Source organism: Marmota monax, unplaced genomic scaffold, assembly GCF_021218885.2.
Source record: "Marmota monax isolate L192 unplaced genomic scaffold, Marmota_monax_Labrador192_F-V1.1 WCK01_AAM20220418_F8-fsc00063, whole genome shotgun sequence".
NCBI classification, from domain to species: domain Eukaryota; kingdom Metazoa; phylum Chordata; class Mammalia; order Rodentia; family Sciuridae; genus Marmota; species Marmota monax.
The window spans coordinates 1,778,996-1,806,953 of NW_026693726.1; the positions used below are offsets into that span (position 1 = coordinate 1,778,996).

The 27,958-nt window shown below is 36.9% G+C and overlaps 1 protein-coding gene across 3 annotated transcripts; it reads right to left on the reverse strand.

The window, feature by feature from the left end:
• Positions 1–1,122: 1,122 nt before the first annotated feature.
• Gdap1 (ganglioside induced differentiation associated protein 1) lies at positions 1,123–27,645 on the reverse strand. Of its 3 annotated transcripts, XM_058584396.1 has the most exons (7): positions 27,394–27,463; positions 26,638–26,685; positions 25,373–25,463; positions 16,898–17,071; positions 13,184–13,278; positions 12,252–12,366; positions 1,123–10,879 (listed from the first exon to the last, which is right to left on the reverse strand). In XM_058584396.1, the coding sequence occupies exons 3-7, from the start codon at positions 25,374–25,376 to the stop codon at positions 10,497–10,499; spliced, it is 771 nt and encodes a 256-aa protein (XP_058440379.1). In that variant the 5' UTR covers positions 25,377–25,463; positions 26,638–26,685; positions 27,394–27,463; the 3' UTR covers positions 1,123–10,496. The 3 variants fall into 3 exon arrangements, with proteins under 3 accessions (XP_058440379.1, XP_046316497.1, XP_058440380.1); XM_046460541.2 differs by lacking the exon at positions 25,373–25,463 and having other exon boundaries at positions 26,493–26,685; positions 27,394–27,645; XM_058584397.1 differs by lacking the exon at positions 25,373–25,463 and having other exon boundaries at positions 27,394–27,469.
• Between the last annotated feature and the right edge of the window lie 313 nt (positions 27,646–27,958).

The following is a 27,958-nucleotide window of genomic DNA, read 5'->3' on the forward strand; positions in this document are numbered from 1 at the left end:
TTGAACCCAGGGGGGTGATTAACCACTGAGCTACATACCCAGCCCTTTTTTATTTTGAGACAGGGTCTCACTAAATTACTTAGAGCCTCACTAAATTGCTGAGGCTGTCTTTGAATTTGCCATCCACATGCCTCAGTGACCTGACTCACTAGAATTACAGGCACACACTACCATGCCTGGTGGATAATCTCTAATTATTAAACCTGCATGAAGAGTCACAAGAAATCCTGAAAAACTCAGTCCATGGTCAGATCTAGCTCCAGAAGAGTGGCCTGGTTGGTAGCCAGTTCACTTCCATTGACTAGGACAGTTTCTTTCATATGATCATATAAGGTTAGTTTGCCAAAATGGTGTTGATACCCTGTTTTGAAACTATTCTCACTCATGTCAGACATAGGACAAATTCAGAATTCTGAGCCTGTGATAGTCATACTTGGGTTTGAGTTACAAGTGTGACCCATTGCCTCTTTCATACACCATGGTTTTGAAATTCATCAATATTAGGGTACATATAAATATTTATTGCTGTTGAATTGTATTCCATTGTATAAACATAGCAGTTTTTTACTTATTCATCTACGATGTACATTTGAATGGTCTCCAAATATTGTTTATTATAAATAAAACTGCTATACACATTTATGTAAAAGCCTTGCACATAAATGTGAATACTGATTGTCATTTCTTTGAGATAAATAACTAGGAGTGGAATTGTTAAGACATACATTAAGTATATTTTTAATTTATAAGAAACTGCCAAACTATTTTCAAAACAGATGTAAATTTTACCTTACCATCAATAATTTATAAGAGTCCCAGTTTTTCCACATCCTTGCCAACAATTAATATGTCAGTCTTTTTTATTGTAACCCTTTAGTGTCTCTGAAGTACTTATTGCAGTTTGGAGTTTGACTTAGACCATGCAGAATTAATAGTTTCTGTGTTGATATAATGATTAGTATATGCAATTTCCAATTGAATCCAATTGTCTCATTGGATTTGGTGTGTGATGATGTTGAGCATCTTTTCATAGGCTTACTAGTTTTATATATATATATATATATATATATATATATATATATCTTTTTTAAAAATAGTTTTATATATATATATATCCTCTTTTGTAAAATGTCAAAGTTTTATGCCTATTTTTTAGTTGTTTGTTATCACTGAGCTGTAAGAATATTTTCTGTATTTTGACTGTAAGTCCTTTGTAGATACATATATTATGAATATTTTCTTCCATCCAGAAGTTTACCTTTTCATTTTCTTAATGGTGTCCTTTAGAAAGCAAGAAGTGCAATTTTCATAAAGTCTAATTTATCATTTTGGGGGTGAGTACTTATGTCCTCTCTTTCCCCATCCCAAAGTAGCAAAAACTCTCCTTTATTTTCCTGTAGAAGTTTTGTAGTTTAGCTTTTGTAGTTTAGCTTTTAATTTCATGACAAAATTCAAGATAATTTTTACATATAGTTTAAAATTAATGTTGAGGTATATGTTTTTAATATGGCTATCTGGTTATTTCAGTATCTCCAGTAAAATAAATTGGCTCCTGTTCTTAAGAGAGAGGAAACAGTAGATCATACATAGAAGGTCTATTCTGGATTGTTTATGCTGTGCCATTAACCTTTATGCTAATACTATACTAAGTTGAAAGCTATAGATTTAAGTCTTGATTTAAAACAATGCAAATCCTCCAACTTTGTTCTATCTCAAAATTGTTTTAGCTACTCTATGTCTATTTCACTTTCATTTAAATGTAAGTCGTCAGTTCCTATTTAAAAGGGAAGAAAACAGCTGGGATGTTGGTTAGCACATTATCAAATCTATAAATACATTTGGGGAGAATGGACTTCCTAACTATTGATCTTCCAATCCATTCATATTGCATATCTCTCTGTGTAGGTCTTCTTTAAAACCTTTTATCAATTATTTCAGCTTTTCACTTTACGTATCTTACACATCTGTTAAATCCTAAGCATTTTATCTTTTGTGATGCTCTGTGAAAGAAATTTTTGATTTTATATTGCAATTGTATATTTCTAGTATGTATAAATACAACTGAGTTGCATTCTGTGACTGTTGGGGTTTTTAGCCCCCGTTTCCTCCTGACCAGCAGGAGAAGTGAGGAAAGCACTCCCCAACCAGGAGGAGCCACGAAAGGTAAACGTCGGCTGGCGGCCTGCACCCAGCCCTCCCTCGCCAGAGGACAATCAGATGTGCCAGGGACACCAGTCAAAGCAGGATCTTGCTTAATGAGAAAACACACAGCTAATATAATTTACAGGAGCCAATCAGGATAAAGGTCAGCAGGGTGGGGAGAGGTTACATGTACACCCATCCTATAGGCCATAATGGGAGACATGAGCTGTCCACGAGAGCGGAAGGGTTCTGAGCCCTAGAGGTGGTCTGATTTTTCGTCACCACCGACAGCACCGCCTCCTGGCTGATAGCCAGGCGCCATCTAGCCACATGTGGCCCCAGGACCCAGAAGCGGGTAGCAAGCTAGAAAGTTAGGTTTCCTCTTTTCTGATGCAACATGCCCCACATGTTACATCATGCCCTACATGTGACCTTGATAACTTCACTTGATATTTCTAAGTGCTTTTTAGAAGAATCCTTAGGATTTTTTAATATAGACAATATGTCAGTTAAAAATAGAAACCTTTTCTTCTTTCTTTTCAATTTGATGCCTTTTATTTCTCATAGTTGCATTATTTTCTGGTTATTATTCCAATAGAAAAATGAATAGAAGTGATAAAAGTAGATATATTTGTCCTATTCCCAAGCTGTAAGCTGGAAACCTCAGTCTTTCCCACTAAGTATATTATCTTTGGCTTTTTTAGGGATTTATCAGGTTAAAGAAGTACTTCTATTCCTACTATGTTGAATGTTTTTATCTTGAACATGTGTTGAATATTATAAAAATCTTTTTCTGCATTTAATGAGATGGTCATGTGTAAATCTTATTCACTTAATACGGTTAACTACATTATAATTTTCAAAGATTAAACCAAGCTTGCATTACTTAAATAAACTCTACTTGGCCATATGTATGATACATATTTTTGTATTTTAATGGACTCAATCTGATAATATTTTATTAAGAATTTCTGAATCTGTGTTCATGAGGAATACTTGGTCTCTAAATTCTTCTCTTGCAAATCTTTGTTAGATTTTGGCATCTGGGTTACACTGGTCTCACTAGTTTTGGAAACACTTTTCTATTTTCTGAAAAGGTTTGTGTTATGATTGGTGTAATTTTTACATAATTTTTTATAGAAATTACAGATGAAATTATGGAGGACTTGAGTGTCCTTTGTAGAAAAAAATTACAAATAATAGGTCTTTAATAGATCCATGGCTATTCCAATTTCCCACTTCTTGAGTTACTCTTGAGAAGTTGTGTTTCATTTAGTTGTTAATTGATACAATTTGTTTTTAACATTTTTAAATTTTTCCACTAATATCCATAGGCTATGCAATGACATTCCTTCTCTTATTTGTGATGTTGGTAGTGTACAGATCTCTGTTCCTGAATGATCCTGTTAGAGTTTATCAATTTTATCCTTCAAGGGATGAATTTTAAACTTTGCTAATTTTTCTGTTTCTATATTGTAAATTTCTGCACTGATAATTACTTTTTCTGTTTGTTTTGGGCTTAACTTACTCTTCTGTCAGTAGCTCTTTAAGTGGAAATTTACATCACAACTATCATTCATTAAATATCATATACATACTTCAAAATACCATACTGAGTCCCATAAGTTTGTAGAACTATTATACTAATTAACAAATGTTTAAGCCTTACTTCTCTTCTTCTCATCTAATATAGGCATTTAAAGTTATAAATTTCCCTCTAACCATTGTCTTTGCTGTATCCCATAAATTTAAAAATGTTGCATTTTCACGAACATTCAAATCAAAATATTTCCTTATTCCTTCAGGATTTCTTCTTTCATGGGTTACTTAGGCCATGAGTTACTTAGGCCTTTGTTATTTAATTTCCAAATATTTGGAAATTTTCTAAATATTTTGATTATTTTTTATTTTGTTCTGCCCTGGCTATAGAATATATTCTGCAATATGAAAATTTTTGGAAATTTACTGAGAATTGTTTTATGGTCTAGTACATATCTGCCTTAATAAACATTCCACATGCACTTGAAAAAAAAATGTTTATCCCAGTTACTGATAATGTTTTTAGTCAATTAGCTCAAGTTAGTTAATAGTATGCTCAGATCTTTAGACCCAAACTAAATATCTGTCTACTTCTTCTATTAATTACTGAATGAATGGTGATAACATCTCCAACTACTTTTTCCATCATAGTTCTGTCTATTCTGGCTACATAAATTTTGAATGTTTGTTTTTAGATAAATATATATTTATGGGTGTTATGTTTTCCTAGTGAATTATTCCTTTTGTGATTTATAAATGTCCATCTTTCAGCTCCTTGTTACTTTATGAAATTTATATATCCACACAATTTCTTGTGCTATTTGCCTGGTATGTCACTTTACATACACTGATATTCAATTTATATCTTTAAAATGGAACTCCTATAGACAGAATATACTTGTGTGTTCCTATGGATCTAATCTGATGATCTCTGACCTGCAATTGGAACATTTTACATATAATGTTATTTAGTATAACGTAATTATGGGTATGTGTTCGCATCTACAGTCTTACTATTTGTTTTCCATTTGTCCCTTCTGTTTCTTGGTTGTGCTCTTTCACTGGTATTTTATTTCTATTTATTCTATTGTTTTCTTTGCTATTTTTAAATTAATTTTTAGTTTTCTTCCAGAGCTAACAATGCATCCTTAGCTTATCAGAATCTATCTAGAATCAAATTTTTATTACTTCAGGCTATGGATATAGGTCAGAACTTGCCTAGCATGTTCAAAGCCCTGGGTTCAATCCCCAGTACCATAGGGGGAAAATTTGTACTACTTCACATTTGACACCACTTTCTTCTTCCCACTTGTTACTTTACACTGGGCATATCTCTCCTGACACTGATACTACACTTCACAAATCTAATAGCTGTGATGCCCATTTGGTGAATTTTTCATTTTAGGTATGGTACTTTTCTATTCTAGAACTTCCATTTACTCTTTTTCAATGTTTATTTCTCTGCTAAGATTTCCTGTGTGTTGACTCAATCAGAGTACATTTTGTTTTAATTCTACAAGCAAAACTATTTGTTAGCCATTTTAAAGTCTTTGCTAAATCCAACATTTGTTCACATCTTTCTGTTTCTACTTACTAATACTTTTTTATTGACTATCACCCACTATTTTGCTTGTCTAGTAACCATCTACTGGATATTGTTAGTGATAGAGACTGGATTCTATCTATTATCTTCCTTTTGAAGACTGTTGATTCTTGTTCTAGTAGGCAACTCACTTAATGGCTAGCCATCTTCAAATTGGCTAGGTTTGATCTTATGTTTTGTTGTGGAGAACATGTAGAACCCCAACATGTTTCCCATTTACCTATAACTTGGCAGGAATCAACCTCCAAAATATGTTGCCTCTGCGGTCTTGTCATGGCTTAGTGTTAGGGTTTGTTGCAGTGGGTATAGAGTAATGGTGTTCAGTTAAAGATGATATTCTCCCCAGGTGACATCTGGCAATATGTTAAGACATTTGGGGTTGCACAACTAGGGTGGAGAACATTACTAGCACTCAGTGGGCAGAGGCCTAGAATGCAGGCCAAAACCCTACAACACACAGCACAGCTCCACACAAGGAATTATCAGGCCCACAATATCAACACTGTCGAGATTGAAAACCCTTGTAAACTATACTCTAAGGCACAGTCCTTATTTCTACCAGGGGGAATTAATGAGGTTTTGAAGCCCTCTACTCTGCCTGGAATGGACCTCCAATGACCTTCAGCATTATATGGTGCCTAATGTCTTTAGTATGTACTCTCTGGCAAGCCTCACATAGTCTTGCTCTGTAGACGCTATTTCTTGATAGGAAGGTAACATTACAGCACAAGGGAATAAGTGAAATAATGAGATTTTGTGGCTATTTTTGCAATTTAGCCACTTCTTTTAGTACTAATAATTCTTGGCACCTAGCATTTTCTTATTGCAAACATTTTTTATGCACTAAACTTAGTACAGAATCTCTGAAAATGTGTCCTTTATATGATGTTCATTTCTTTTATGGAATGTTATTGAATCTCAAAATACAGTTTAATATGGTAGAAAAAGTGATGCTTATACATGCCAACCATATGCCCAAAAATTTACTTATTTGATTAGGAATTATACATGTAAATATGAATTTTACTGCTACCTAACCCTTTGCATGTTTACCCCTACGACGGGCTTCTTACATTGAGGGAGTTTAATGACAGCATATTGTGATCAAGAACCCAAGATATAAGAGTGTCTAAAGTAAAAGTTTGAAGACAAAAAAAAAACTTATAATTTTCCCAAAAGAGTTTGATAAAGTACTGTGAATGAAATACACCATTCCACTTGAATCAAACAATGTATCAAGGCCCATCATAGGCACATTTTATCTCAAGCTCTCTATGGTGTTGTTTCTCTACCTGGAGGCCTGCACTATCTCACTACCTTCTCACCTGTCAATCCTTCCTCCCTCCTAAAACAAAAATCCACACCTCAATTCAGATGCCAGTAATAGGGATATTGCTTTCATCAATGCACCACTTTCCCAACCCATGAAACAGTTCTCTCCCTCTCACTTCACTTTCCTAATTAAAATACAATCAAAACAAAATGATTATGCTCACACCAGAAATGACATTTTCTTACTTGGTTTGGAATCTACTACCCTACCTGGTAAAACACAACTGTGCTTGAGTATTAAAAAAAGTGAGACAATCTGGAATAAATAGAAAGAACAATATAAATGGATCAATATTCGACAAATAACAAAAAGGCTATGTCTAAATACTGACTTATTTATTGCATTAATTTGATTTTGTCTTTTAACATAGTACTTTCTTTTCTGAGCAGACTATCATATATTCACTTGACTTTTGTGGATATTAAGTATTCTTGCCTTTTGTTTTTGTTTGTAAACTCAGAAAAGACAAGCTTACACATATACTTAACTTGCTTAGTTCAAGGTAAAAGAAAAAAAAACCAGTATTCAATTTCTATTTGATAAGAATAAGCAAAGCTTACCAAGGCTAGAAATATAGATGGTTATCTGTATAGTCATAATCCATACTTCATGAAAGAAAAAAAAACTATCAGAAGTCCACATAAATATTCTAAGAGTAACATATAAAATCTACTAAAGATGTAACAAAACTCTTTTGCAAAGATAAATATTTGCTTAGAGTTCACCATGTGCATGCTCACCTGGCTGCAAAAGAGCTACTTTAATAACCAGGATCAATATGTTATTCTTTAGGCTGCCATTCACTTTTTAAATATTTTTTAGATATCTTTTAGTTGTTGATAGACCTTTATTTATTTATATGTGGTGCTAAGATTCGAACCCAGTCAGTGCTTCACACATGCTAGGCAAACGCTCTTCCACTAAGCTACAACCCCCGTCCAAGTTTGCCATTCATTTTAACCATAAAATTGCATCTATTTCAATAAACTGGGTAATTTTTATGCTTTAAGAAAAGTACGACATCCTATAACTAAAAATCTTGAATACTGAAATTATTATTTTACCCTTTCTAATTGCATGATGCAGTGATTTTAAATAATAAATAAATAAATACATTTCCCAAAAAAGATTACAAAATGAGTAGTTTGTCTTAAGGCTCCTATTTGTTTTCCAATTACTTTTATTGATCTTATAGGCAGAATAGCATCTTGATCTCTTTATAACATTCAACAACACCAAAGATTTAGAATTCTGGTGTCAATAACAATAATTACTAAAAATCCAGCAAGCAATTGTGATAACAATAAAATAGTCTGTTGTTAAGACATAAATAGCCAACATAGCTTTAGTACCTCAGGCATTGTCTACTAATATTTATACAAATTTTGGAAAGTGAGAAGCACAGTGGCTATTAACCAATGATTATGAAAAATATGTAAAAGTGCCTATTTACCTAATATGTTCAACTCATCAGCTTGACATTATGTGCTGTTATCATTTACAAAGCATTAGAAATCAATATTAAACTTGCCTCAAGCTTTTTTGCAGATGAATAATCTTGATGAAGATACCCTCATTTCAAAAACTAAGGTCATTTGCGTTTTATCTTCCCTTGAAACATTTCAGAAGGCTGAACCTAATGAACTCCTGATCTTAGACTACTGGATGAACAGTGACATCTAGTGGACATTACATAGCTAAACAAATGTTTTTAAACAGATCCATGAAACAAGTGAGAATACTAGATGTCTCACCTTTAATATTGACACATGTATCTCTACTGTATAAGAAAACTGCAAACACTTCCTAGTAGATTCCTATGATTCAGTAATATATACTAAAAGAAAAGCCAATATTAGGCTTCCAATATTTATTCTTAATCAACAACCCTTTCACAGGAAAATGTTCCTTGCAGATTTTTATTAAACTCCATTTTTATGTATGTCTCAATTCTTGTTTCTAACAGAGTGACACACAGGAACTACTGAATAATCAATTCTATGGCTCTTTTGAACACAAGGATTAGAATGTCCCAGCAATAGACAGATTCAGACATCCCATGTGACAACATGGATGTGAAAAATTAAGACGTTACACAAGCTGCATGTGCACTGTTATTGGGCTGAGTTCATTCTGGAGGTATTATTGACTTTTTGTAAACTGAAAATATCCAATTTGTCAAGTTTTTATGATACAGCTAGATCATGGAATGGAATATAAGGTCAAAATGGAATTACAGAATAGCTTTACCATCAAAAGGTCACTGCTTCCCAGGTATGTCTACTTCCTACTCATAAAAGACAGTACGTTCTCTGCCTACTTGCCCAGCCCAGCTGAGACAGTCCATACAAGCTTTTGTTATCACTTATGAGTAACATAATGATGAACCTTAGCTCATCATCTCTGCACAAGCTACCCACCAGGCACCCAAAACTGCTCCCAAGGCATTGATGGCCAGCTCCAGAGAAACTACCTTCCTGGGCATATCAATGCTGCAGGTTCTATGGTTGTTCTTGGGAAACACTGGGACTGTCTCTTCTAAATGGACTACGGTATCCCCCAAAGTGACTGTATATACATGGCTGAACACAGGTGGGTATCACTCACTATATATTTCATGTCCCCTAAATCAACTACCAAGGATTAAGGCTTTACATTTCTCTTCCTCTTCAATTTCTTAAGGCTTGGTCAATGATCATAAAGAGATAAAAGGCCTAAACAACAGTTTGTATGTTAATGCACCAGCCTTCCCAAATGAAGAATGAGCATATCTGGCACTCATCAAAATGTCCACTACCCATCTGCATGCCATGCTGCTGATTACCTGGGACATTCATCTACATATCATTTATGTGCATAAAGATGGCCCAAGAGGCCAAGACCCTAGGTCTGGATACAATGGTCTACAGGAGTAATATCTCACAGGTGCCACGGAATTGGGGATCATAGGGAATCATTTTAACATCACTTAAAGACATGTAAATGCTAGACAGACATGTTCCAATGTATATAAACATGTTCATGTATATAAATAATCACTTAATCTTATTAAATCAATAAGCGTGTTCATAAGTACTCAAGGTCAAATGAGGTGCTATGTATGTAAAGTCTGGGGTTCTCTCCAACCCACAACACCCACCAACTTCCCAGTTTTCTCTTCTCAAGAGTTCTTAATTACAAGAATGTGTGTGTGGGTGGTGGCCACAAAAAGTTAAATGTGATGTTTACCAAGGAGCCAGGCAGCTGCAAGTGACACTGGAAGCAATTGGAGATTAGAATCAACTGCTGTACACTACGCAGATTTCATTCTCCTGTTTTTCCTTCTCCTTCGCCTCACTCATTTCTGCCTGAAGCTAGTAGGACAGGATGAAGCAGTGCTTTACTCTGTTGCTGTCTGGACCCATGAGTTGGTACAGAATTTCCCTAGTTTCTCCTGTAACAAGGATGACTTCTGAGTTCCAGGAGAAGATACTCTTAACAACTCAACACAGTATATTCAGAGAATCTCAGATTAAAAGCTATGTGTGGTCGTGGGCTATTATTATTGTCTGTTTATCATAACCTTCTCCCAAAAAGAGAATTCAAAACTTGAATGGCATTTTGGTTTTAAGGTCTATGTCCTACCTGTCAGCATTTGACGTATCTTAACCTTGCACTTGTCTTCAGAATGAATTAGTTTAGGTTTGCAAATAAGTCATCTCAATTACCAACCTACAAAAACATTTTCATAACCTCCTCTCCCCACATAAACTACTCAAAGAGTAAAGTAAATTATGCTTTTCACTAATTGCCCAGGACAATTCCTCACTGGGTCTGTAAGAGTAGACAAGGGTCTAGCTGAATGGTTGGATGAGCTGCCACCTCCATATCCCAACAAACCTAGAAATAATTTGGTCTGGGTCTAAGCGCTAATATCACGCTGCCAAGTCTCTTTCTGAAAAGCATAAAAGCAAAATATCCCACTCCTGCAAGCAAACCAACCACAAGGGTGGTGCCAAGAACTTTTGGGGCCCTTTTCTTGGCCACCCGGAATGCTGTTGGCAGCACTGCAGAGATTAATATATTGTTGACATGTCCCAAAACCTTGTTAAATGTTTTTCTCTTCAAGACACGCTCGTAATAGGTTTCCAAGTTCGGTCGCTTTCCATTTCCCCAATTCCTCCTTGCAAAACCCAGGAACTTCAATCGATGCAGTGTGACAGCAAGTGAGACATCTGCCAGGGTAAAGGCTTCTCCGCAGAGCCAAGGCTGGTGGCCCTCTTCTAATCAGAGAAAAGGACATGGAGAATTAGAGGCAAAGCACCGTATTAACAGACTCTACATGGTACCTGAAGTCTCAGCCTTAAGGACAAATGTAAGTGGAGCGAAAAATGAAGGCTATGGGGCTGGGGTCGTGGCTCAGAGGAAGAGTGGTCGCTTAGCATGTGTGAGGCACTGGGCTCAATCCTCAACACCACATAAAAAAATAATAAATTTTTTTTAAAAAATAAAGGCTATGGCATATTTCCTTGACAATCACACTAAGTAATTTTATGCTTTAAAAAAAAAAGTCCATGCAAATGTATCCCAAGCTAAAGGAGACTTGTTTAGACATCTGTCAGCCACCTAAGTCGTTAGGTAACATTGGAATCACTTGAGCTCAAAGCCATTCTATCATTTTGTAAAGGCCTCAGAAGTTGAAAGCCTGTGAACCAAAGGATTTAACAGACACTTCCTCCTGGAAGGAAAACACAGGTGCGCCTTAGAAAAATCATCAAGTTAAGCTTCAAACATCACTCAGGGACTATTGCTCTAGTCATAGTAAGCCCTTATTATCCACAGGCTCCACCTCCATGGATCAAAAATATTTGAAAAAGAAAACTGCATTTGTACTGAACAAGTATGGACTTTTTTCTTGATATTATTCCTTAAACAACAGAGTATAACAACTATTTTTATGGCATTTACATTATTTGACATATTACAAGTAATCTAAATATACAGGAGAATGTGCTTCGGTAATGTGCAAATACTGTATTATTTTATGTAAGGGATTTGGGAATCCAAGGAGTTTAGTGTCCTAATGGGCCTTCATATACTTATTGAAAGCAGAAGAGAGTTCCTATTATAAACAGGTTTCAGGAAACATGGTCTTCAACTCTGTCATCAGAGTAGCACAAATGGTCCATGTGTATACACCTGGGTGATGGCTTAGTCCTAAAGTTCACAGGTGCAACACATGGATGCTCACTGGTCATCCTACAGATACACACATGCTGGCTTCCACTTTACACTTTAGACTGAAAGATGTCTCCCTACCTAAGGAAAAAATCAGAAGGGCATTCAAGTAATTACTCAGGTTATTCAAACAAACTAACTACAAATGTGTAAAACAGGTTAGGGAGGAATCTCCCAACCAAAATACAAATGGTGCAGAAAAATACTTCCCCCGTCATATTTCATATAGACTGAGTTACAATTAGATACCTGAGTTCTTCTCAGAGCAACAGCACTGTTGTTATCATAATTAAATCAGCCCATGAATAATAACAATAAAAGAAAGATTATAAACATAACATGTTTGGTGAGATTTGTGATGTTCCTATAAGTACTCCTGATGTTGAAACAAGAAAAAGAATATAAAGGAGAACCTACCTGGGGTTTCTTCATTTCTTCTTTGCAACTCAGTTTCAACCTGATCCAAGACCTTCTCCAACTCATCAAGAATTTTCTTCAAGTATTTGACATTGTCATGATCAAGCAGCTTTGACTAATTAATAACCAAAGAAAAAAACTAAATAGGTTATCTATGCCTACAAAAAGTATCCACATAGCAAAAATTAGATATAAATTCTTATACAGAGATGGAACCTGTTTATTTTAGATAATGGAAAAAATATATAATAACTTTGTCAAAACCAGTGTGAAATTGCAGGGAAATACCCCAGCTGCGAAAACATCGCAAGACTAGAACCACAGCCCACTGGTCAAATGTTGAGGCACATAGAGCCTCCTCTAGTCCACAATGAAGAATCAGTTTGAGCAGCCTTGAGAGAATGAATGACCCAAAGGTTAGGAACAAAGCAGAAGTCTGAGTGAAGCAAGTGGACAGTAAGGGACAGCAGCTATGTGCACAGGCATTTCTCCTGAGGTGCTCATTTAGCTAAGAGAGGATAAAGGAAGGTGGAAATGGAGGGACAGTTGGGAGTGCTGCTGCTGTGACATCTATACTGTGGGAGAGTCTTCTATGTGTTGATGGGCCACAGGGAAAGAATCAACAGAAAGCAAAAGGAACTGCTGCTCCTTGTCAGGGGGCAGAGCAAGCCAGTGTCTGGAGGGACACAGGCCTAGAAATGGCTTATTGTATTAACTTCCTGTTGCATTTTATAATCTTCCATGGCAGCTAGCAATGTTGAGTATCTGCTTCCTATACAATCATCTCTTGGTTTAACTACCAAATGTAGTAATGAAAACTTTTTCTAAAAGAAAGCATAAGCTACAGGTAACACACACTGGTGAACAGCAAGATTTAATAGAAGATGTTCTACAAACAGTGAATGTCGACTGCAGACAGCATGGTCACTCACTTTGAGCCGTTTCTGTTTGGCAATGTATGCCTCCTGTAAATCAGGGTTTTCTTCAGCAAGTTTCTTCAATTCGGACTCTGTGTTACCAATTTGGCCTGATAACAGAAGCATTTTTGAGATTAGAAAAGTATTCTCTCCTTTCTGTACCAGACACAGGGGGAAGTGGGAAAACGCTATGGTAAAGGCATGAGCTCTGGGGCTGGTGCCCTGCCACTGCCTCAGACATGCCCTGTCTATGCCTCAGTCTCATCACCTTTAAGATGAGATAATGAGTACCTACCACACAGGCTAAGGACTGAGCAGCTCCCACAGGCACTTAGAGCAAGGCCTGGCACATTCCAGGGCTCCATGCACATGAGTTGTTCTCCCTTCCCGCACTTCAAGTTTCCATATGAACTTCTTTGTGAAGAGGAAAAGCCTTATTTTTAAAATATTGTTCACTATAGGTGATAGAATGGTAGTCAGAATGTGTGTTTCAAATCATATAATGAGTACTTATGAAGAGATAGAGTGGGGACAAGAAAAAGAGGGAAAGCAAGAAGAGAGGGAGAGGAGAAGAGGAAGGAAGTAGAGAGGGAAGAGAAGAGGTGTCAAAGGAGGAAAAATAACAGCATAAAGAGGAACGATAAAGGCAAGGTATGATGTGGTGGGAAAACATGGCTTCTGCATCTAGAAGACCTGGGCTTGATTGTTCCTAGTCAAACACCCTAGAGTTTGACCACGGTCACCATCCCTGGGCCTCTGTCTCCAGTCACTGGCATTATAGAGCATACTTCCTTCGGAGGCTCCACCTCCTGTGCACTGACCCTCCTCTAGCCTCATGGCAGGATGAAGGGAGAGAGCTGTATGACACAACTCAACCTCAATAAGTCTCCACTCACTGACTGCAGAGGCAATGCCTAGACACCAACTAGTCCAGCTCCCTCACACCATGAGATGATAATTATAGACCAGACATGTAAACTTAGCTGTTCATAATCCAAGTGGATTCCAGTTTTTCTGACTCCCAGTCCACCTGTTTTATAAGAATATGTGATGTTCTCTACTGTCACACAGGTCACTCTTACAGAGTTTTATCCAAGCTTGGCCCTCAAAGTCAAAAGCTGACAAATCAGGGCCCACTGACAATAAACGTCCAGCTACCTTGCAGAAGAGCAGATAAACCTGACTAGTTCTTGGATCAATTCAGAATATGCATATATACAAAGCACACTCAATAACCCTATTCCCTCTCAATGACCATGCTGTGTCTCAAAATGAATCAAAAGAAGCAATAAGACAGATGATAGAAATTAAAGGCATAAAAATAGGAAAAGAAGAACTGAAATTAGCACTATTTGAGGATGACATGATCCTATACCCAAAAGGTTCTACCAAAAAACTTCTAAAACTAGTAAATGAATTCAGCAAAGTGGCGGGATATAAAATCAACACTCATAAGTCTAAGGCATTCCTGTATATCAGTGACAAACCCTCTGAAAGGGAAATCAGGACAACCACCCCATTCACAATATCCTCAAAAAAAATAAAATATTTGGGAATCAACCTAACAAAAGAGGTGAAAGACCTTTACAATGAAAACTACAGAACACTAAAGAGGGAAATAGAAGAAGACCTTAGAAGATGGAAAGATATATCTTGCACATGGATAGGCAGAATTAACATCATTAAAATGGCCATATTACCAAAAGTACTCTATAGGTTTAATGCGATGCCAATCAAAATCCCAATGGCATTCCTCGCAGAAATAGAAAAAGCAATCATGAAATTCATCTGGAGAAATAAAAGACCCAGAATAGCTAAAGCAATTCTAAGCAGGAAGAGTGAAACAGGTGGTATAGCGATACCAGATTTCAAACTATACTATAGAGCAATAGTAACAAAAACAGCATGGTATTGGTACCGAAACAGGCAGGTAGACCAATGGTACAGAATAGAGGACACAGAGACCAATCCACAAAATTACAACTACCTTATATTAGACAAAGGTGCTAAAAGAATGCAATGGAGAAAGGATAGCATCTTCAACAAATGGTGCTGGGAGAACTGGAAATCCATACACAACAAAGTGAAATTGAATCCCTTTCTCTCACCATGCACAAAAATTAACTCAAAATGGATCAAGGAGCTAGGAATCAAACCAGAGACTCTGCATCTAATAGAAGAAAAAGTTGGCCCTAATCTCCATCTCGTGGGGTCGGGCTCCAAATTCCTTAATAGGACACCTATAGCACAAGAGTTAAAATCAAGAATCAACAAATGGGACATATTCAAACTAAAAAGTTTTTTCTCAGCAAGAGAAATAAATCTTCAGATACAGTGCTAATCTCCAGAGTATACAAAGAACTCAAAAAGTTAAACAACAAAAAAACAAATAACCCAATCAACAAATGGGCCAAAGATCTAAACAGACACTTCACAGAGGAGGATATACAATCAATCAACAAGTACATGAAAAAATGCTCACCATCTCTAGCTATCAGAGAAATGCAAATTAAAACCACTCTAAGATACCATCTCACTCCAGTAAGAAAGGCAGCCATTATGAAGTCAAACAATAACAAGTGCTGGTGAGGATGTGGGGAAAAAGGTACACTTGTACATTGCTGGTGGGACTGCAGACTGGTGCAGCCAATTTGGAGGGCAGTATGCAGATTCCTTGGAAAGCTGGGAATGGAACCACCATTTGACCCAGCTATTCCCCTTCTCGGACTATACCCAAAAGACCTAAAAAGAGCATACTACAGGGACACAGCTACATCAATGTTCATAGCAGCACAATTCACAATAGCTAGACTGTGGAACCAACCCAGATGCCCTTCAACAGATAAATGGATTAAAAAAATGTGGCATTTATATACAATGGAATATTACTCAGCATTAAAAAATAACAAAATCATGGCATTTGCAGGGAAATTGATGGCATTACAGCAGATTATGCTAAGCGAAGTTAGCCAATCCCTAAAAAACAAATGCCAAATGTCTTCTCTGATATAAGGGAGGTGACTCAAAACAGAGTAGGAAGGAAGAGCATGAGAAGAAGATTACCACGAAACAAGAAAAAGAGAAGGGAGGGAAAGGGAGGGAGAAGGGGAATTGCACGGAAGACAGAAGGAGACCCTCATGGGTTCACAAAATACATATACAATGGTGTGAGGGGGAAGGGAAGAAAAAAAGAGAGAGAGAGATAAGTGTCACGGTAGAATGAGTAGAGAATAGTGATGGGAGGGGAGGGGAGGGGAGTGGGGGATAGGAGGGCAGCAGAATACAACTGACACTAGGATTGCTGTATGTATACACATGGATGTATAACCAATGTGTTCCTGCAATCTGTACATGTGGAAAAATGAGAATTCATACCCTATTTGAATCAAATGCATGATATGTCAAGATCATTGTATTGTCTTGAGCAACTAATAAGAAAAAAAAAATGAATCAAAAGAAAACTTCAGCAGGGCACAGTGGCACACACCTATAATCCCAGCAGCTCAGGAGGCTGAGGCAGGAGGATCATGAGTTCAAAGCCAGCCTCAGCAACAGCAAGGCCCTAAGCAACTCAGTGAAACCCTGTCTCTAAATAAAATACAAAATAAGGCTGAGAATATGGCTCAGTAGTCGAGAGCCCCTGAGTTCAATCCCTGGTAGCCCCCGCAAAAAAAAAAAAAAGAAAGAAAACTTCAAACTGAATTCCAGGTCTTTAAAATTTTTACATACTGCGAATCCTTGTGGTTGCATAAGCTGGGATCATGGAGTCCACGGTCAGCTCAGGGTGTAAAATGCAGCCATGTGTATAGGCATCCATTGGCAAGGAGTCCAGAAGCTCTCGGTAATGTTGCACTCGCGGATAATACATGCTTCCTTTATCAGGCATTAACCTGGGTGTTCTTTCTAAAATACAGAAACATAAACACAAGTATTGAAGAAAAAGTTACAAATGTTATATCCAAAAGCAAAAATCCTCATCCCTCATCATTAACATTTCAACATTATATAATTACATTTAAAAGATTATGTCCCCAGTCCAGTCTGTTTGAAATAGCCTGATGCACTAGACCAGATTCCTAACCACAATCACACTGACATCCTTTCACTTCTCCACTTTGCAAACTGCTGCTGAACCCTCCAAGTCCAGTTCTTTACTCCACTTGCTCCATGAAGCATGCCCAACCTCCTGCATCTATCACCCATCAATTACCTCAGGTGTGCCTTCCTCTACATATCCATAATACAGGCACATACTCTTATACAGAAGTTATCACTCTATAAATAGTTGTATCTTTTTGCATCATGGACATCTTCCTGAGAAGAAACACATTTTAGGCCCTCCACAAGTGAAGGAATACTCACTATGGGAAAATAATCAACCAACACTAGGAGTGACCCTACTAATACTATATAAATATTAAATGACAATCTGAATAGAACAACAAAAGCCTTTGAACATATACCACAGCTGCACTTTCCCTAGGAATATCTAATATCTGGAAAGTGTGTTCCACTTGAATCTTCACTTGAGGGCAGGTTAAAATCTAGACTGCAGATTCTTTGCAGGCAGAAATCATATATTGTTCTCTACTAAATCCCTAGTGCCTAATATAATGTCTGATACAGAAGGTGCTCACTAACTTATAATTAATACTTTCCCAACTTCCAGTTATTTTAGAATATTGGAGTTCAAGAAAGAAGCTCTTAAGTACTTAGTGAAGACAGTGAGATATAGAGGCTGAGAAGTTCTCCCAGGATCCCACAGCTATTTAGAGGCAGACCAAGAACTGAAGGCATCTGGTTCCAGTGAGATGTAGTGCTCTATTTTATGATATTATTATAATATCTTCAAAGGATTTAGAGACTATCCAGAAAGAATAATAGTGACATCCCAAATGTCAGGAATATGTCCCCTCAGAATCATTTCCCACTGTTTCTTAAACCATCCCTGAAAAACTACCAACCAGCTTATTCTGCCTAATGAAAGAAACAGTCTCAATGTTCTTCATATATTGATTTCTTAGTTTGCATTATCTATTTAATTTAGAATTCTTCTGAGAATCTCATACTCATTCATAAATGTCAATGATTCATAGTTGGTTGCCATCAACAGAGCATTTCAGGCAAGATCTCCTAATGTCTGACCAAGCAGAATAAGCTTTTTAAAATAGCAGGCTATTTCTGACTCTAAGAATAAAGAAGATGGATTACTCTTCAAACCAGCAGACAAATATCTAATTCCCTGCTGGAGAGTCCAACGCTAAGGGCTGCATTAGAATAACCAAGAATGAAGTATCAGCTATATTCTGCTCCTCCAAAAGATTACCACACCAGAACATACTGCAATACTGACCCCACATGGAAAAAGGGCAGGTAAGTCACCTATGACACGGTCAGGCTCTCAACATGGAGGATCTTACAATTAACTCCTTGGGTTGACTTCTCAGGACCTCTACAGTGAACATGCAATGCACCAGGACCCAACTAATGCATGGTAGTCATTTCCATGCAGACCACAGATCCCAGGCCTTGAAATCTTAAGGAATTTTTAGCCTCTCATTTACCACCAAACTCTTCTCAAAATAATAGTGTTCTTAAATGCATAGAATACAAAACATGGGATTGCAAAAGATATTATATTGAAAATAACTTTAAATAATAAAATACTAATATGCATGTCTCTTTAACACATTAATAAGATTTAGCAGCAGGTCTAATAACTATCCTAATTTTTTAAAAAATTAAGATATCTATAATAATTTAATATGCCATGAATGGATCTGATTTTCATTGTTAACAAAGTCATAAGCATTCTTGATATTGTTATGGATTATATCTAATAAGTAATGAAAGGAAACAATAGATTCCTGTTAGAAATTAGTAAAAATAAAGAAAATTTTTTCTCAAATATTTCAACTCTCCTAAATTCTATTCCTAAACCCTTAAGGGCAACATTTTCCACATATAGACTAAGGGTCCTTGGGTTTCCCCCAAGATACTTTGCGGGGAATCCACAAAATCAAAGCTACTTTTTAATAGCAACACTAAGATGTTGTTCGCTTTTTCACTCTTGCTGTTTCTTAAGCATAGGGCAGAGCTTTCCAGAGGCCACAGGAAAGGTGATTACTACATCACTTTGACAACTAGCAGGATGTGTGATTGAACATTTTTAAATTTTCTCAGTTTAAATTTCTAAATATAAGTATTGATAGAAATGACCCACATAAACAAAACTCTCGGGCATCCTCAATTATTTGTAAGACAAAGGGATCATGAGACCAAAAAAGTTTTAGAACCACTGCTTTATGGAAGTCAAAGATCCTCAGGTTAATAACCATAAACAGCACAACATTTTCAAATGCTTCCCAAATGTCAAATTGATGACTGCTGGCTCTGGCTGCCTCTGGTGCCAGGCCCTGAAGCATTCTCCAGAACAGCATTCCACTTACTTCCCAGGAAAGTAAAGGAGAGAAGGAAAAACAAACGTCCAATTGCTTCCATCTGCCAAACCTGAATTCTTCATAGGAGAACAAATGCTTAAATTCATGAAAATAAATTTCTTCTTCTCATGCCTTTGCCGCCTACTATCTCCTAAAGTACTCCACCAGACACAGCGTAAGATGCCCACTGCATCCACACTTTCTACCCATCTCCCTTTTCTCCCCACATGCTTCAAGGATGTCCATTCCAACATCACACAGGCAACCTCCTCCTCACCCCAGGGCACTGCAGCATCCACTGCCTCTGACAACAATTTTTCAAAAGACAGCTGGGAATTTCCTTTGAATTATACAAGATATCTTCCCTCCCAAACCCATTCTATTTTAGTTTCCAACTCTTTCATTGAGCATCTTGGTTATATACAGTACACAGAGGAAGGGCAGGGAATCAGGGGAGTTTTCAGAAGCAACTGATGAAAGGAGGTCCCAGTATTGGGGATAGAGGTTGCACAGCAGGAGCCAGGCTTGGTGACTGCAAGAATAAATCAGGGTTGGGGTGTAAGCTCAGATGCAGGATATGTGCTCAGCATGCACAAGGCCCTGGGTTCAATATCCAGGACCACTACCAACAACAAAAAGAATAAATAGATAAATTGACAGAAGACCAATTAAATAAGTGACAAGACAGGTCTTGTATTGTACCTAAATTAGGTGGCAAATTAGAAAGATGCCAATAGAGAAAAAGCAGAGTTCCTATAGCAGAAAGAAAGATGTGATAACAGCAAGAGAAACCAAAAGAATGGGGGGGGGGGGTGGAAACAACAATAGAAGCATTCTGCAGCCATTTAGTGGAAACAAATGGCCTGTATGTGAGCCCCTGTGCCCCTGTGTTGCTGAGTAGAATAACAATAACAATAATAGCTCTGGGCTATTTAAACAAAAAACAAAAACTACATTGGGTTTTCTCAAGGGCAAAAATGAAAAAAGTTAGGAGTTTAAAAGCGTAAGTTTCCATTATTCTACTAAATTAACTGGTCTGGTTTCCTAACATCCCTAGTGACAGTGGATAAAGCCATTATTATGCCTTGTTTTCAAGGAAGACACACCCCTCAGGTCTATTTTAGTAACTTATCCTATCTTCCTTATTAGATTAATGAAAACACATTAAAATTCAAATCTAACTCTATTGCTTTTTTTATTGCATAGTGGGGGCATGAGTATATACATAAGTAACTGAACAACAGTATAACCTTCAATTAGGCATCCATCAAGCTATTTAAACAAGTCATGACCTGAAGCAAAAGATATATGGTTACAAGCTGACTAAAGACTCTCATCACTTTGGTACTAGAAAGATTAAATCTAAACACAAAAGAGGAAAAAAACACTTGGTGTCAAATTATGTGAACTCACGATATGCCTCCAGGGTTTTCTGAGACAGAGACAAATCTAGCATTTATTTTTCAAAATAATTTATACATTATATAGTAAATGTTCAACTACTTTGATAGGTATTATATTTAAGACTTTTAACAGAAACATTTGCAATGAGAGGGACAAATATTACTTGTGCCAACTGTTGGATACACTTACAGAACTATGGCCTCTGCACTTCAATATCCCTATCTGTCTGCTAAAATTGGACAAATCACAAAAGTAAAACAATGACTTCTTTTCAAGCAACTTTTATTGACACAATCATTAATCTTAAAGACTCATTTTCTGTTCCTTACCATTTTCTCCAGTTTGTGTTAATATGAAGCTTTCAGTAAAGGTGCTAAAAGGTATATGAAGTTATTCAATTATTTAATTATATATGAGAATTATATACGAAAACCATTCACTGATAAGCATAATATCATTTTATAAACCTTAACAACTGGCCTTAAATATTTTAATGTAACAATTACTTCAAAATTAATGTTTTTTAAAATGTTATGCTTGAATTTTAATATATACTGTATTTATAAAATAAATTTATATTTCCTGGTCAGACTTATATGTTATTCTAATATCAGACCAGGATAGTTGATTATTTCAAAAGCAAATTCAATTTCTAAACACTTTAAATGATATAAGGCACAGGATATAATTTTCAAATTATAACATATTAAATTACCAAAACTCAATATTCATCATATATCATTGATTCTAGCTTACCATTCAGTTATTTGGCATAATAAATATCAGATGTTCTAATATTTTAGAGTAACTTCATACTCGCTTTTTAAATCTAGTAGCCAAATTAAATTTTATTTGAAGAAATTTTGAATAGGAAAAAAATAGCCGGATTTTAAAATTCTATTAGTGTGTCCTTGTCATATCCTGTTCCTGAGTTTGCCTAATTTACTTACTGTCATACCTCATCTAACTTAATCAATGGCTTGCTTTAATAGACTTATTCATTACACACCTGCACTGAAGAAGATATCAAGTACATGAAAAACTGAATAGTAATAATAGCATATGCATATATTAAAAACAAATTAGGAACTTTTATTGAACTTATAGGAAAAAAATATTTGAAGATTAATAAGCTTCCAATGATTTGGGATCTCTGAAGTATGCTGGGACCTTGCACCCAATTAATACCCAATAAATGGCTACTGAAAGAATGAATGAAAGGGGAGCACTAGGCCAGCTCTTAATTGAGTCTGTCTAAATTCCTCCTTTGGCCCAAGTCTTGCCTGGACAATACCAGTCATGTCTACATCCTTCCTCCATGTGTATGCTTTCCAAAAACAAAAAAAAAATAATAATCAAACATAGCCATTAACCAATTTATATATACACGATTTTAGGCTAAGACTTGAAAAGGATTACCTTGACTCTCATATTTCTCCCCTAAAACTATCCATTATTTAATGGATCATCACAAAAGCACAAGGATATAGACATGAATAGTGGTACACAAAAAGGTCAAGCAAATCCTCATTTTTAGTATAGACCCCAGTTGACAGAATAAAAAAGGAGAGCAAAGGACAAAAGGGATACTGGTTCATTATATGCTGTTGTTCTTTAGAAGAACGGCCACACCAGCGTCTCCTCATCACACCTCTTGAACCACATCCGCTTATTATCATTCTGACATGTCAACATTCCTCAAAATCCTATCCATACCTAGACAAAATGCCAAATGTTCTGACCAACTTTGAATGCAGAGGATTACCACCTGTACAGTCCAGATAGAACCTGAGATCACACTAACCTTTTGTTTCATTATCCATCCTTAAGTCAGCTGATTTTTAAAAACAAAATTTATATATTACATTAGCCTCATTAAAGTTTATCTGAGCTTTTTTTTTTAATTCTTATTCCATCAGAAACATTTCATAAGATGGTCATCATTTTAACCATTTTAGATTTTCTGTCATTCACATATGTAATAGAATGTCTTCTATGTCTTTATTCAACTCATTTATATGATTTTCAGGTTCAAGTCAGAGAATAGAAGACTATAGAATACTAGGGTTGGGGGTTGAGGCTCAGTGGTATAGAGGTTACCAGGATGCACAAGACTCTGGATTAAATCCCCAGCACAGCCAAAAAGAAAAGAATGCCCTAGAGATCCCCATCCAGACTGACACCTATTTCAATAATTCACTCATTTTAATCATTCAAAAGCATTTTAAAGCATCTATTAAAAAGCATTCACTTGTGCAAGGCATTGGGAATACAGTTTTTAATAAGATAGGCATTGTCTCTGACTTCATGGTGCTTACAGTACTCTATAAGTCATTCACATATTTAAAATAAAGTATGATAAAAATAATCATAAGTAAAATAAGAGTCCATAGCTAGAAGGGCAACCTGGTATAACAAATCTATAAATGAATATCCTTCAACATGGTAATTTATTCATCTACAAATGGTGCATTACTATCATCTAGCTATATCTGTCTCTTTATCCCACAAGGGTATTGTATAAAGTGATCTGAAATGCTCTACTTACATCAAGATACAATGTATCTACAACCATGGCTGGTACATAATAGACACCTTTTTAAAATATGTTTGTCACATTCTCAAGCCATGTTGAGACTTAAGCTAGTTTCTTCTACTGAAAGACCCAAAACTTTTAAAACTATATTTTAAAAACCCTTGGCAATTTTATCAGTTGCAGAGATACAACAGATCCAACCAACTCTTATTTCACTCTTTTCTCTTTCCCAGGAGAGTAAGTATTTAATTGGAAAGGGGGGAAAAAAAAAAAAAACATTGGCAGTCCATTCTAGAATTCTGCCAGACTTCAAGTCAGTAATTTACAGCAGTGCTTAAAGCTTCAACACAGTAATTTACAGCATTATTCTCAAACTTTAATGTACATATAAATCACACAGGGTTCTTGTTAAAACAAAGGTTCTAATTCTGTAGATCTGCTGTGAGATTTACAGTGCTGCATTCTAACAAGCTCTTGGGTGATGTCAGTGCTGCTGGTGGATGCAACACAGTTTAAATGCCAGGATCATAGGATTCCACTCTCTCCTTTCTTTTAACTGCTGGGATTACGTTTATCACTTGTCTGGCTCTTTTCCTATTTCCCCATGAGTTCTTAAAGATAAAAATTAAGTATCTTAATTACAATAGTGATAACACTGAAGTGTGTTTTGTTTTTTTTAATTCCAATACTCTGAGGTAAATTTCATCTTGACCTTTCAACTGGATTAGGCTTGATTTATATGACTATTGCTCTCTTTCTGTCTTTCTATCTACCATAAATTATAGATCCCTTAATCTTTTTTTTTAATCCTTTCCAATTGGATACTTACCCTCCTGGGAAAGAGGAAAGAGTGAAATAAGAGTTCATTGGACTTGCTTTATCTCTACAACTGATAAACCTGAATCACCTAATCTAAAAGGCAAATAGAGAAATTTAATCACTAAAGGTATTCAGCAACTTAGTAGCTGCATCAGACTAAAAGCTGGAACTCTTGGTTGCTTTCTTATAAAAGCTCAACCAGAACAAAGTCTGTAATTCTATATTTCCATTCTATCATGTAGTTCAGAGTAACCTCTCCTCTATTTCAATAAGCAATCATAAAAAAAAACATGGGTTAATTATCTAAATATAACTTAGCAAGACCCAGAATGCATTTCATTTTTGTCATTATTATATGGTAAAAGCAAAAGAGAAAGCCTAAGGAAAATTTTAAGGAAACCTAATATCAGTAACATTCCTATGTTATAAAATATCATTGTAGAATTTCTCAGAAGGAAAAACAGTATAAGGAGGAGAAAAAGGAAGTGCAAGAGATGTGTAATATGACAGTAGTAGTAGTATTAGTTCATCAACGCTACCAAAAAGATTTAAATATGATTTTCCACTTAAAGATTTTTATCATATAAAACAGAATTCTTACACATTTTTTGTTCATTAATATAATCATTTCTCCCAAGAAATACAAATTATATTAACAGGCTTATCCATTTCCAAAAAGCTTAAGGTTGAGAAAAATTGTCAAATCAGTCACTATTTTCAGTATGATTCCCAGCATATAAGCAACAACAAATAATGGTGAAGAATAAGTAGTTCATGAAAACATTTGATTTAGGCCAAGGTCACCTTTAGTCGTCCAATCAGAATCCAGAATCTAAGAAATTAAATTTTAATAGTGGTATCTCCTTAGCGAGTGTGTGTGTGTGTGTATATGTGCGTGCGCACATGCGCGCCCGCGCGCACACACACACACACACACAAATTAAGAATAGGGATTGCTCATCTAAGTTCTTGGGCTTTCCCATCCTCCTCATCTAGGTCTCATACCCATTTTCCTTCTGGATGCCTCAGATAATTCTTGGTCTGGTAATTTCCTTCCTCAGTTGCTTCTAATTCGGGCTTACATGCTGGTTTCATCCTACGAAATTAAACATTAGCATAACTAGTAGTAGATGAAAAGTAACAGGATCTCAGTTCTCTTAGAAGAAAACTCAGCTGAAAATTAGGAGCCCCATGCCCTGCCCTCAGCTCCACCATCGATCAGCAGTGTAATCTTGGGCAAATCACTGAAGCCACAGTTCAACTAAAAGGGTTGTAAGTGAGAATGTGTAAGTGGCAAAGACTATGGGAAACAGCCCATTTGGTATGAAGGCAATGGCGGCCAAAGACCCTGCTATAAAATGGCTATATTGCCTTGGGTAACCCTCTGTTCCTCTTTCTTCATGTACAAAATGGTAATAATTAGTCTATCTTGCCTGTCTCAGATAGGTTCATTTGATGACTGACTGAAATAGAAACTATAAAATGTTTGATATATAAGCTATTAAATGACTATTACTGACAAACACTATACAAATTTAAGCCCTATTCTGTTTTTATAAAAAAAAGATTTAAAAAATTCCAACTATACAAAAGTACTAGGGCATAGAAATCGAAGTACACTAATGTTCTATTCTACTTTTTCTGAGGTTTATTCCTCTTTTTCCTCTTAAGATGAAACCACTTGATAGATTGAATTGGTTTTCACAGTGTACATTTAGAATCAGTATTCTGAATTTGACCCTAAAGCAATTAAATCACAACCACAAGCCACACACCTGCGGGGTTTTTTGCAAATAGATTTAAAAGAAAAATTTTGACATTAACATTTGTACTTTAAATGAAATTCTTTTAAACAGAGTTTATGCATACTGGTTTATGCAAAATTTTTTATTGACCTATATTATTTGTTATTGACCTATATTATCATATAGATAATATTATTTGTTATTGACCTATATTCGTGTGCTTATGGAAATGGAAAAGGTTTTTAATAACTAAAACCATAATGGAATGAGAAAGGGGAGAGAGAGAGGGGGAGGGAGGGGGAGAAGGACTGGGGAGAGAAAGAAGGTGCACATTTGTGTTGAGAGTAAATCCAAGAAATCACAAATAGCCTTAACATTACCATCCAGGAAAGTCTGTTCAAGATAATCAATGATCTGAGTGGCCTCACAAATTATGTTTTCCCCGTGGATAAGGACAGGCACTTCTCCAGTTGAGTTCAAACGCATAAACCAAGGCTCATTGTGCTCACTCAGGGGCAGACTTACATCATGTTCCTCGCACTTCAATGCCTTTTCAGCAATTACCAAACGCACCTGGAAGAGTTCACAAGGGTTACAGCAGTGCAGATAAGCTTTCAGTTAAATGACTTCCTGGATACCACTAAGCAGCCTTGCTGGGCTTCCAGAGATATTAACATTTTAAACGTTCTTTATAAGGATAGCTATTCCTAGAACGAATAAGTGAGATGTATTCCAGGGCCCTACTCTTAAAAAAAAAAAAAATTGAGAAGACAAAGTACTGAAAATGATTCTGTCTGTATTGATTATAGTCACCCTTCCCATCACCACCACTTTATGTCCTAAACCTCATTATGGGTCCTCCCCCGACAAGAAGTTGAAGTACAGGTATCCTGGGCCTTGATGGAGAGAGTGAATTTCAGGAAGAGTGAAGAAGGGAGGGTTAAAAAAAAATGTAGATTATTAAGCGGTTGAATTAAGGCGCCTCCTCTGCCTGACTCCACAGGGCCCATTGCGCAAGGTCCAGAGAGGCCTTTCAGATTCTGAAAGTGATGCTTTCTCATTGCACGTCATGACTGGCAGTGTTGGGTCACTCCTTTTCCATCCCAGACCGATTCTCCCGCCTTTTCCCAAAGCTCATCCCAGCCCCGGAGCGCGTGCCCGCCGGGTTAGGACTCCGGAGGCGGGTTTCTGGGTAGGCCGGCGTGGCCCGGCGACACCCAGCGGGAGCTGTCCCGGTGCTGAAACCCGATCCGCGCGGCCCCAGGCAGCCGAGGCCTGTACCTTTTGAGAGCTGAAGGAATGCGTCCAGTGGTACAGAATGAGCTTAACCTCCGCGTCGGACTTGCCTTCCGCCATCAAGGGCGCTCCCGCCCTCTGCTCCTCCTGCCTCCGAGCCATTGCGGAGAGCTCGAGCGCAGGGAGCCTCGCCCGTCCGCCCGGCGCTTCTCCCACCCACGCCGCCTGGCGGAGCTTCTCTAGGTTTGCCCCGACGCCTGGCGGGGTGGGGTGGGGGGACGATGAAGAGACCTCTGGGAAGTGTAGTTTTCACCCGCGAGAAGCTGCGGGGCCGAGGCCGCAGGAAGCAGAGGTCTGCGCGCGCACGAGGGCCTGGAGCGCGGCAGTCAGCTGGGAGGTGCAACCAGAAGTATTTTAGGTTAAAAAAAAAAAAAATCTAAAATATGAGTCCCTGGTTATTACGGTGAGTAAGGGAAAGATGGAGATAGCAAATTACTCATTGGTTTTGGAGGTTGTTTGGGTAGAAGGGAGCAGTTTCCCAAGATACTTAGGGCTCTTTGGTGGAAAGGAAGTTCCGGTGACAGATTAATCAGGACCAATGAGTTTTCAC